Source organism: Phymastichus coffea, unplaced genomic scaffold (assembly GCF_024137745.1).
Source record: "Phymastichus coffea isolate CEN01 unplaced genomic scaffold, Cenicafe_Pcof_1.1 PCOF00022, whole genome shotgun sequence".
Classification (NCBI taxonomy): Eukaryota; Metazoa; Arthropoda; class Insecta; order Hymenoptera; family Eulophidae; genus Phymastichus; species Phymastichus coffea.
Window position 1 is genome coordinate 1,510,327 of NW_026706833.1, and position 12,528 is coordinate 1,522,854.

General features: G+C 44.3%; 1 protein-coding gene across 1 annotated transcript; it reads right to left on the bottom strand.

The window, feature by feature from the left end:
• Positions 1-5,986: 5,986 nt before the first annotated feature.
• LOC131675462 (uncharacterized) lies at positions 5,987-6,547 on the bottom strand. The gene has a single exon (XM_058954448.1). The coding sequence runs from the start codon at positions 6,545-6,547 to the stop codon at positions 5,987-5,989; it is 561 nt and encodes a 186-aa protein (XP_058810431.1).
• Between the last annotated feature and the right edge of the window lie 5,981 nt (positions 6,548-12,528).

Below are 12,528 nucleotides of genomic sequence, written 5' to 3' on the forward strand. Positions count from 1 at the left end.
TTTTAAGCTTTACAGAGCCTTCGAGTTTCGAATTTTTTAGTAGTCGTTCCCAATATTTTTTTTATTCAAAATTAATGTCTTTATAAACAGAAAAACCTCAATCCGATGTAAGTTTGATTCACTACAGAATTTTTTTGTAGATTTGAATTTAAAAAGTAATATTTTTTGTAACTACGTAATATCGTCGATTTCGTTATACTAGAAACACTCTACAAATGTTGTATCAATATATCATGGCATAATTCTTTCTTCCTTATATTTTTTCAACTTTCAAGTTCAATTGATAAAAATTTCAAATAGCTATAAAATTGTTCAAACCGCACACAAATACCGTCTAATTTTTATCATTCGAAAATCTTTCATTTACTGCATTTAAGGTCAATTTTTTCAAATACCTCTATTATTTTTGAATACATAAATCGCAGAAAAATACGTTTTCTATCAGTTTTAAACTAATTTGTTTTAAAAACAAAAATATTTGGGATATTCCAAGATTTTTTTTACATTTTTATCACCCAAACGAGTGAGACGTTTGGCGAAAAATTCAAGAGTAATTGTCAGTCCGCAAAAGTATAGAAAGGTGGTGGATCTGTAATAATTTGGGGTTGTTTGTCGGGAAAAGAAACAGATGACCTGCATTTTGTAGAAGGTACAATGAATAGTGATAAATATATCAATATTATGGTAAACTACATGCTTCCATCGAAAAAAGTAAATTATCATATCATTATTGTAACGGGGTAAAACCGTTTAATTATTTTAATCGCGCAATTATACTAAAAGGACGCGCGTAATTAATTATGCTCAATATGTAAATCGGAGAGCAGGTGGAAACGTGCGTCAGTCAACCAGTAAGTCCTCTAATCTAAGGAAAGTGAGTGGAAGCTATTTGAAATGAGCGAGTCGAAAAATAGTAGTTAATAACACGGACGGAGCCTTTTATTATCATTTGAACACTACATGAGGTCGGCCCGCGCGTTTGTTTACATTGACGCTCGCTCGTCGGCAACACGTATTGCCGGGACGCTCGCTGCTCTTTGTTGTTAGAGCCGTTACATGCACGCTTCGAATATTGGAAATTGATTATTAATCACGCAACCGCGATCGCGAAATTAAGCTGGCCAGCTTACCTTATTATAGCAGGCGATCGGAGGAAACACAAATAACTCGCACAGAGCGGAACAGTTTCTATTGTCTATTTCGCGAGTCGCGAGTTCGTGCACGTTATGGTTTCGCCCTCGATGGCGAAACCTCACACACACACTCGTCCTGGCCTCGAACTGGCAGCTGGATGGCACCTTGGCGGCTACAATCTCGGATAACTGGCTGCTGCTGTTTTGATGCGTTGACGTTGATGGCTCGTGAATCGGCGATAACGATAGCGAAAGCGGGCGGACACAACGATGGTCTAAGCTTCACTAGTTCGGTTTCAATCGCGCGCGTTCCGTCTGCTCGCGTGCCGAATTCCTTAGTTACGAATTTCGTCCCCCCGGCAGGTGCTGCCCTCACAGGCAGCAATTAAGCTAAATAATCAGCGCTAATTTGACGTTTACCGTCACATTATATAGTTATAAATGATAACCACAAATGTAATATTATATTTCCTTCAATAAACTTCATCAAAAATGACGTTTTCCCTTCTTGATACCCAAAGATTGTAATACTATTATGAAAATGTTGAAAAAAATCTTGGAATATCCCTTTTTTTCTTTCAAAACAAATTAGTGTAAAATGAATAGAAAATGTATTTTCCTGCAATTTATGCACACGACATTAAAAAATAATGGAGGTAGTTGAAAAAAATTAAACTTGAATCATATGATGAATTTTTAGTTTTTAAGATACTTTTAATTTACAAAAATTTTAATAGATTCAAATATTTACTTATATACTGCAAAATGACTTCGTTTTCTAAATTAATATAATGCTCTGTAACAATTGTAACGTTACTAATAATACTGATTATAACAATACAAAACAAAAATTTTTATCCATTAAGGTCGGTATGTATATACTGTTACTGACTTCGTTTTCTATTTGAAATGCAATCGTTACCACCAAGTACTTATAGGTGTTAATACGAGAATAATCTGTTGCGGAGGTAGCTTTTACTGCAGCGAGTGCTGCGGTCACTCAACGGTCATCGTACGTGTCAAACGGATGGCGGATGAATGGTCGGACTATAGTCTATAGTCGAACGTACTCACAGAATATTCGCAGAGAGCGAGTACGGCGGACCTCAGAGAAAAACTCAGTATGAAAAAACCGTCAAATATCGTAATTTATTGAAATCATTTTTAATATAATCGTCATAATATCTTTAGATAATAATAGTAATATTAATCATAATTATAATAATTTATATTATACCATCATACATGATTCATGAAACATCTATCCTCAGTAATTTAACTGAATATCTCATTTTATTTAGATTTTAAATATCTATAAGGATATTTATTTATGAAATGTTATCAAAATATAATACATTTTTCAATTTTTGTTTTTTCAATTTTTTTGAAAAGCGCCTAACGGAATTCTTCAATTTTTGCCTTGAATGTCATGAAAATACAAACTTGAAATGGATCCACGTTCAGTTTTGAGGTACATTTTTGTTCCATTTAAATAGTCAGAAGGGAACAGTCAGAATCGTCGGCCATGATTGGGCTAACAAGGATGTACCAACGATTCGTTGTCATGCGCTGTAGGTTTACGTAGGCTCTTCTGGGAGGGAGGGGAGTATGGAAGCCCGGTAGTGCCATCGAGTGAGTGGGTAGGTCACTGACCAAAAAGTACTTTTTCTGAGGCCGACCTGTTAGCTCACCGCGTGATACTGAGCGTTTTTTCGGGCGACTTAGTAGGCCGTCGAGATAATTTGACGTAGCAGAAGACAACTGATGTTATTGTGCTAAAACGTTCTCATAAGCTCACAGAAGTAAATTCAATGTTTTTTTAATCATTAATGTGTAATATAATGTGTTATTATATTAATGTGTAATCCAAGTATGCAATCTCACAAGTTTTATTCAATGAAACTATGAATAAAGGGTTGTACCAAATACGTATGACTAAGTACGATAACTATAACTTGTGGATCACAAGATTGTCAATATAATAAGAGGCTCGTTAAAAAAATGTCTAGCTTATATTGTTCAAACTATTTTAATTCAAAATGTTTTATAGCTTTAAGGTTTGAATTAATTTTAAGCAACAAAAATGTCTCAATCATAAATGAGCCGCTTATTTTGAAAGTGGCCTGACTCCATTTATCTTCAAATCGAGATATTGAAAGTTTTGCGTTAGAATGAATTTAAAAATATACGTTCAATTAATTCGGAAAACTTATGTGTAAAAAATGTATCGTATTTTCTCTGAATATAAGCAATCTGAAGTGCGTCACTGATGAATAACATGAAGTTGTACATGTAACCATTGTAAGCGGCAGAAAATTGAAAAACGGAGTTAGGTCACTTTCAAAATAAACGGCACAAATGATTGGTCTTGCTCTTTGCAGTTACAGTGAAGTAATACTAGACTGTATGAACTTTTAGGAGTTGAAAAATTTTTTTAAACTACTTTTTGGTATTCTTGCATACAGGCAAAGCGTTCTAGAGTATTTATAGGTATTTTAGTACCTAGCAAAGTATCTAATTTTGAGGTTATGTGTTATAAACATGGTAAAAACGCGAAAAATAACGGGTTTTTCAGTTTTTGAGCATGTTCTGGTCAAAATATGATAATTTGAATAAATGCATTCAAAAGTACGGGAAAAAATACATGAAAAATGATTATGTAGATGTTAGCCAAATATGATCTTCATAACCTAAAAAATCATTGAAAATTTAAATAATTTTTTCTGACTCCGATTTTTATCCAAAAAATCTGAAAAAAATCGGGCTATTTTGTAGTAAAAAATTTAATATCCATGAATTTTTTCAGAATTTTTTGAGCAAACAGTAAAGCAGGAGAAATGATTTTCACAAAAACCAGTTTTTTATGATTGTGGCACTATATTGCCACCTAGGGGTCTGAAAATTTAAGTGAGAGAGCCTCAAAATATGCTCTTTCGGATGGCTGATCCCCGATAACGATTCATTCTTAGGCAATTTTAACATTGTTAATCCGCTATAGCCTTTACATTCTGTCGAATGAGATGCTTCGGAATGCGAGCGTACGATTGACAGAGATAGAAACTATCTACTTTTTTATGTCTACCCATACAGAAGAATGCTCTTACGTTATCTTGCTTCTCAGTGGCTATATCGTCAAAAATAATGATAGAATTTGGTCGTGTTTTATCTGGTGAAACAACTGTCTCATGCTCGCTGAAAGCATGATACTCTATATCATTAATAGGCTCTAATAAATCTTTCAAAAATTTATATTTAGGCTGATTAAGGTATTTTGAGTAGACATATACGTTTTCAAATCTAAGACCATTAGGATGAGTGATTAATGTTAATAAACAATTAGTTTTTCCACAATTACTAGTTCCGCAGAAAACGGCACGGATACTATTAGGCAATAGTTCACCATATGTTTTTTTTGTTTTTCCGTCTCTACCACTCCATCGAAATTAATGACTTGGAGCTTAAGAGGCTGTACTTTGAAATCCATGTTATTTACTCGTCACCGATACCTCAATGAATGAGTTTGTTAGGTATAAAAAGACTGCTTATATATCTTTTATTTCATTAACATGTTGTCTTTCGAAAAAGTATGATCACGTCCTATAAAAGAAAGACTGGTGGTGATCTAGTGAACAAGATTATAAATAAGTTGCCTATTGAAGCTCACTTACCTGGATATCAGTATTATGGTCTTGGTACAAAATTGAACAAATGACTGATGCGTAGAGATCCTGGTAAAAATTCACTAGACGTTGCTTGTAAAAACACGATATCGCTTATGCACAAAATCTAGAGGATATTGCGACAAGAAATAATGCTGACGAAGTTTTAGCTAAAGAAGTTTGGGAAAGAGTGCTAGCTAAAGATAGTGGTTTTGGTGAGAAAGCAGCTCCTTTCACCGTAGCCAATATTATAAACGTTAAACTTGGTATGGGTGTTGTTATGAAGAAAGGTAATAAGAAACGAGGTAGAGGATTCAAAAAACGCCAAGCACGAAAGAAGTGTAGAAAAATAAAAAAGCCATCAGTTACATTGAATAAAATTATTAAGTTGTGCCTAACAATCGATCTCTTGTAATTATTCGTTTGGCTATAAAAGGATCCAAAGAAGGTATGAAGAAGGCCGGTGGTAGAAGTAAAATAAATATACCTTGTATTTTACCTATTCCAAGTAAAGTTGGTGGAGCGCTTCTTTTTTTAATTCCATTATTTGCTGCTTTAAGCGCCACTGGAACTCTAGCTGGAAGAGCTGCTTCAATAGCGAAAGCAGTGAACAGTGCTGTATTGAGAAGGACGTTGAGGTAGGGAATAAATCACTCAATCACTTAAATGTCAACGACTTTATTTGCTCTGTAACCGCAATACGAATAAAATATCGATTATCGCATGTCTGCGTACGACGATGCGACACGCTGAGACTCAAAGGGGTGCAATTGAATCGACGGAAGTGGGCCCGAGGATAGAGGGAGGAGCAACCATGCGCGGAGAGTATGCGTGGTGGCTATCCTGAAATCCAAACATACCGCCCGCCTCGTTCCCAGAACCAAGCAACCGTTATTCAGCAGTGGAGTCTGCAGGTAACGCAACGTCCGAAGATGATGTTGTCAGCGGGAGTTACGCCAGCTTAACGATCGGCCGCATAGACTCGCCGGTGGCTGTCCGTACAGTGGTGGTCCGAACAAGTCCATCGGCTCCAGGGTGAACGGCAATGACGCGTCCCATCGGCCACTGTCCATGAGGGTAGAGAAGTGAGGTGTCGATGATCAGGACGATATCACCGACCCTGAAGTTCGGCTGGGGACGCCTCTACTTCGACCGTTGTAGTAATGTGTTGAGATACTCTCTGCTCCAGCGTGCTCAATAATGATCTCGCATCCCATTGACTAGGTCCCAGTGCGTGGAATGCTCTAGATTGACAGTAGGATCGGCAGGCTGGGGGAGAGAGGTGTTCGAGGTGCCGATGAGGAAGTGACTTGGTGTGAGCGCATCAAGATCGCTTAAATCGCCGGATGGCGGAGCGAGGGGTCTGCTGTTGAGGACAGCCTCCACCGAAACCAAGAGCGTCGAGAACTCTTCGTAGGTGAGTCGCCAGGGGCCGGCGACACGGCGGAGATGCATTTTAGTTGACTTGACGCCGGCCTCCCACAGGCCACCGAAGTGTGGGGCAGAAGGCAAGATGAAATTGCAGACTGTGCCCTCGAGGGCAAGGTGTCCTTTGATGAGTTCCCAATCCATCTCAGCGGCCTTCAGCAATCGCTGGAGCTCATGGTTAGCACCGCGAAAATTGGTGCCGTTGTTGATCCAGATCTCCGTGAGACGGCCGTACCTGCCAACGAACCTCGTGAGGGCTCCTAGGAAACTGGCCGTGCTGGATGGAATGGGCCGGCGTAGTCGAGCACGCAGCGCTCGAAAGGGCATGAAGGAGTGGTCACACGAGTAGCCGGTAGTAGAGCCATGCCCTGGGTAGCGGTGCGAGCGGCAATGCGAGCGCAAATTGTGCACTCTCGGATGTGCCTCTTCACCAACACTTTGGCGTTGATGATCCAGGCCTTATGGAAAGTCCAGGCGTAGGTGGCACGAAACCCTGAGTGAAGGCTGCACTCGTGAGACCAACGGATGACCAACTTGGCTAGATGGGAGGAGCCGTCTAAGATAGGTGGACGTTGCTCATCGTATGGCAGCAGTGAATGGGTCAATCATCCGCCGGCACGGAGGATCCCGTCATCGTCGACAAATGGAGCCAGTGGATGGAGAGTGCGGTGGCGAAGGAGGTCACGTGATGATGATCGAAGATCAGCAAGTTCCTGGGCGAAGGTGATGGCTTAAGTCAGCTTGACGCAGTCTATGAAGGCTCGCTTGAGCTCGGCGATCGTTGGTGGCATCATGGGCGCCGGTAGAGGGTCCGAGGTGACGCAGCGCTTACGGCGGAGCAGCCAACGTGCGTGAACGGTGCCGCGGAGAAGACCTGAGAGCGATGAGAAATGGTCGATGTGATGAGGCGTGAATGAACGAGTCTGAGGGGCCGTACAAAGGATTGGCGATTGAACAGCAGCTTCATTGTTGGTGGGCGGTAGATGCGAGGCGTGAGCGGGCTAGGAATGCTAGCGACTCTTATCATCTGTAAGCCAATGCAGGGCGTTCCACCATAGTTTGGATGACTCTAGCTTGGGAGCGTCTGCGCCTCTGGACACGATGTCAGCCGGATTGTCCTTTGTGGGCCCGTGGTGCCAGACGGCCCCAAAACTGAACTCGTGGATTTGGCAACATAATTGTCGACTAGCTCATTGTCAACGGGCTTGTCCGATTGGACCCATGACAGCATGATCCTGGAATCACTCCACAGGTGACAGTTTGACAGAGGGACATCAAGGGCGCGTGTCAGTGTGACGAGCAATCGTGAGGCAATGAGAGCGGCTCTGAGCTCGAGCCTCGGAATAGTCATCCGTAGGGGCGGGCGAGTGGGTGGATGTAGGCCAGCTTAGTCTTATTTCCGAGCATGCCGACTGTCGGCCGCCCGCCGTCCGAGGTCGTACGCGAGTATACGACGCCGGCCATCGCGCGATGACTGACGTCGGAGAACGCGTGAAGCTGGATGGATTGACCGGGCATGTATCCAAGCCAGCGAGAAATGTCGAGGCCGCTCATGGAACTCAGGCTGCCCCTTATCGTATCCCACTTGTCTGCCCAGGTCCGAGGAAGCTCTTCGTCCCAGGTGAGTTTGGCCGTCCAGAGGTCCTGGAGGACGAACTTAGCCACGAGAGTGACTGGTGTCAGACAACCTAGTGGATCAAAAACTCGGGCCAGCTCGGCCAGAGCTTAACTCTTGGTGAGGAGGGTTCCCACCTCGGTTGCAGGAAACAGGAACTTAAATTGGTCCTTGACGGAATCCTAGGCCACCCCGAGCTTGTTGACGGGCCCTTCTGTGGAGAATTGCATCCAACCGAAACGCTCCAGAGGGTACGTTGGAGGTGCACGTGATGATTAGCGACGAGGATCTTACGAAATATCACTTTAACGTCAGCGCAGAAGGCGTACCTGTATCTTCTCCAGCGGCTGAGGACGTACAAGATGCTGCTTTGAAGTTTTGGGCCTGCATGGAGGGCGTCGTTCAGGCTGCGGCCGGTGACAGTGGGTCTGGAGGCGTTGAACACTACCCTCAGCTTGCGTTCATTGTCACCCTTCTGCCAAATGCCGTGGTGCACAATGTAGTGGACTGATGTGGATGGATGGGCCAGCTCAATAAGTGATACGCGTCGCATATGGCCTAGTTGGAGGTACTCACTCATGAACCTTCAGTAGTAGATCTGCAAGTCAGGATCTCGAAGCATTCGTTGATGTAGTGAGGCGAGTGCTGCCCGAGCTTGTGGCAGTCCGTCATCGAGCAAGCCCAATACCTCGGTTTTGACAGGCAGGGGGACGATGTAGCGTCCAGTAGAGTCCCGCGAATGGCCGCTCGCATATAATTCCTTGCACTTGCGGTCGGCAACCGAGACCCTGTTAACGTTTGGTACCTCCTCCGTCTCCCAGAATCGTTAAACCAGACTAAGCAATTATTCGTAGCCAGTGTCTGGGGTGGGATGAGTTGGAGCGGACGTATTCACATGACTGTTGGAGGAGCGGCGGTCGGCGTTGCGATCGCTGGCTACAGTAAGCGTCCATCCGAACACCGTACGCTGCGCTAGCATATCGCTCAACTCCAGGCCTGATGACTCGCTGATAAGCATCGACGCTCAACACGATGTCTATCGGTCAAGGCTCGTAAAAGAATGGATCGGCAAGCGGTAGCCGATCCTCGATGAGAGTCAGTGCGGTTTCCGACGTCTCTGTCGGCGTGATAATGCCGATGGTGTGCAGTACGAGGGCATCGAGTTTCCAGTGGCAGTTGGTTGATGGGTCGATGAGGCGGATGAACTTCTGGAAGCGAGCGGAGTCCATGACGGTACCGGATACGGCCGTAACTCTAACGTTGAAACACCGAAGGCTGTAATTGAGGCGTCGGACGATGGCAAGGCAGACGAGTGTATCGTCGGAGCACGGATCGAGCAGCGCTCGAACGCTCTCTCTCCTCGAGCTGAGGCCGCTGAGAGTCACTACAGCGGTGGGCAAGATCGATAGTCATGCGGACTTCGACTTGCGAGTGGGACTCTCTTGCTTGACCATTATTTGTGTTTGGGTCCTTGTTCGTTTCGCTTCTGGATCCTCTTGGTCGCGTTGAGTGGGTCGCTTATCAGCGTCGTCATGGATCAGCGTGTGATGAGATCCGGAACAATTTCGGCAGGGTAATGTTGACGGGCAACTGCGAGCGGTGTGGCTGCTGCTCAAGCAGTTATAGCAAAGGCCACGATCCGTGACGAGGCGGAGACGCTCGTTGGGCTCCATCCCACGGAACGTGAAGCAATGCCCGATGTAGTGCGCTTCCTTGCACGCGGGGTAACCTCGCTGGGCGGCGGTGGCGTGAGTTTTGGTGAGGCATGGTACGGGAGTGGATCCGTTGGAGATAGCGCCGGCCGCCGAGGAAGTCTGATAACTGTTCGAATGTGGAGTCGATGTCGCGGTCATCTCTCTCCTTTGCCTCGATGAACTCTTCCCAGGCTCGTCGGGTGTTGCCATCCATCGCCTCGTAGCCAAGATAGACAAACCAGTCGTGTCATGACTCAACTGGTCGGCTGAGAGCGAGCAGCAGGTTACGATGGCGTCTGAGCTCATCCAGCAGATACTGCAGTCCCTTTTCCGACTGCTGTCGGACGGTGCGCAGGCGGGGAAGCGCTTTTATCTGCTCATGGATGAGCAGTCATCGTTGGTCGTAGCGAGACTTGAGGGCGGCCCACGCGGTCGCGGTCGGGTTTCAGTCGATGGCAGTTCCTCGATAGAGGCCTTCGCGCGTCCGTGGATATGTGACTGCAGAAAGAACAGTTAGTGTTTATGTGTGTCACACTTTTCCGATTTGAAGGAGGCACAGCGTAATCAAACATTATCACCCTTCTAGCTGGGCACCAACAGTTTGGCATAGCCCACTGTCTTTCACTCCTTCGCTTTCAAACATTTTTGGAGATCCGGAAGTCAAGTTTCCTACGACATCCCTGACGCACACAGCGAGTCGGAACCTTTTTAATCTAAGGCGGCAACCTCCTCGAAAGGAGTACCGATCTTTTCAAGGTTCAACGCTGAAGGAGAGCGGAACTAAAGGCTTGACCCGCGGTTTGGGCACGATGGGACTCTAGTTGCCCCGACGTTTGCCGCGTCGGAAGCACGCAGCATACAAATCTTACGAGATTTGCTTGACCTGGTACCACTACCCCGCAGAAGCCAACCCAAATTGGGATGTCAGAAGAAAGACCCAGCTAGGACAGTCAGAGGAAATTCCTAAGACGAACAGCCAGCTAAGCCTCCCCTCCTGGGCTTATTCAAAAACATCCCACCCTGCGTACCTGTATTAAGGGATTTCTCCCACGACTCACTGGTCCATCGTTTCGACGTACCTAGGCACGTCTTCCCATTGCGTTTCAGTCATCCCCGCTCATGCTGGCGGGTATCCGTCATTCGAAAAGGTTGTTTCCCGGTTTCATCCCAACGTCGGATTCCGCTTTCAAAAGAGTGGCTTTTATGACTGGCTGATACTGATGTTTGCTCTTTCGATTTGGTGTTTTGACTTTTAGGTCAGGGCGGGGTCTCGTCTAGCCGACAAGGCGAATCCCCAGGCAGTTTTCAGTATTCATGCCGATCATGCCACATATTCAATTCAAAACTCCGATATCAGGTTAAATAGGGTAATTCGCGTTCAAATTGTCGAACTTCAGAGATTATTTCTAAAATTCAATGTTCAAAATTATCGTTCAAATTTTAAGTTTATATGCTTGTGTAGGTTCAAAAATTAGGTTATTGTGCGAGATTTGGTCCTTTGGTTAGGGACCTTGTAAGAGGCGGCGTCTTTCTACCATAGTTTGTAATTATTTTTCTACGCTTTCTCTTTGTTATTGGTGCTCCTTTCCTGGGCTCTATGACTTTTCTAACAAGGTCTTCAAAGGCTTTGTAGATTTTCCTGCTAGATACTAGGGTCGTTTCCGGGCATGGCCATGTGTGGCCCTCCTCTTCAACGGCCTCTATTAATGGCTTTCTTAGTTCCCTTATATCTTCGCAGTTAAAGAGAATATGACTTTCGCTTTCTATTTCTCCACAGCTACACAGTTGGTCTTCGCATAATCCTCTCTTGAGGAGGTATGTCTTAAAAGCACCATGTCCAGTCATGAACTGTACTGTGTAATGATTGGGATTTAGCCACCTCTTCTTTAATCTGTCCTTGATTACTGGGAAGTAGCAGTACGTTCTCCTGCCATTTGTGGCTGACTGCCATCTCTCCTGCCATACCCTTTCGATTTCATCGTTGATGAGTTTTATGGCTTTCGAGATTTTTAGTCTGTCCGATCGAAGTTCCTCCGATTTAATTCGGATGCCGTGCATTTTAATCAATTTCCCTTTCCTGACGCAGTACTTTGCAACTCTCGCGTCAAGCTCTAGAGCTATTGGTCGGGAGGCTGCAAGCACGTGCGCCGCTTCATGAGAGATCGATTTATAGGCTTTGAGTGTTCTGCAAAGAACTGATCGCTGCAATCTTTCTAAAGCAGATTGTTGTTTGATGTTAGTTCTTTGCCACCAGCCCGCAGCGGCATAACTTTCGATAATAGGAAGCCATTATATATCTATAGCCATTATATATCGGCATAACTTTCGATAATAGGAAGCCATTATATATCTTTTTCATAGAATTGAATTTTAGGCCCCAGTTTGCTTTTGCTATTTTACTTAGCTTGAAATAGGTGTTATTACAGTCTTGAACCATGTTTCGAATATGTTCTTCCAATCGGAAGCCCTTCGAGATCATGATTCCTAGGTACTTGACTGTTTTGTGCGTTCTAATGTTGTCTTTCCCAATTTTGAGTGTAGGGTTCCTATTCTCGCTTAGCTGGCCTTTAAGCCATATTAGTGCTGACTTTTCCACTGCCAACTTCATTTTGTCAGACTTGCACCAGTTCGTCATTATATTAATGATTTCTTGGGCTTGTCTTTCAAGATCAATGCGTGTCTTCGCCTTGATGATGGGAAGAACATCATCTGCATAGGCTAGTACCTCGTATCCTGCGTCCCTGATTGCCCGGAGTAGTTTGTCAAAGATGACGTTCCAGCCTATCGGTCCAAAAACTGAACCCTGTGGGCACCCCTTCGTCACTGTTTTCAGTGTTTCTTCGAAGTGAGCATATATGCCCACTTCTCGATCACTGAAGTAGCTCTGGAGGAGCTTATAAATGTTCTTCGGGCAATTTCTTTCTTTCAATTGGGAAAGCAGGCTTGGCCACCATAAGGCATCGAAAGCTCCTGAGACGTCCAGTGGAATAGCGGTTACG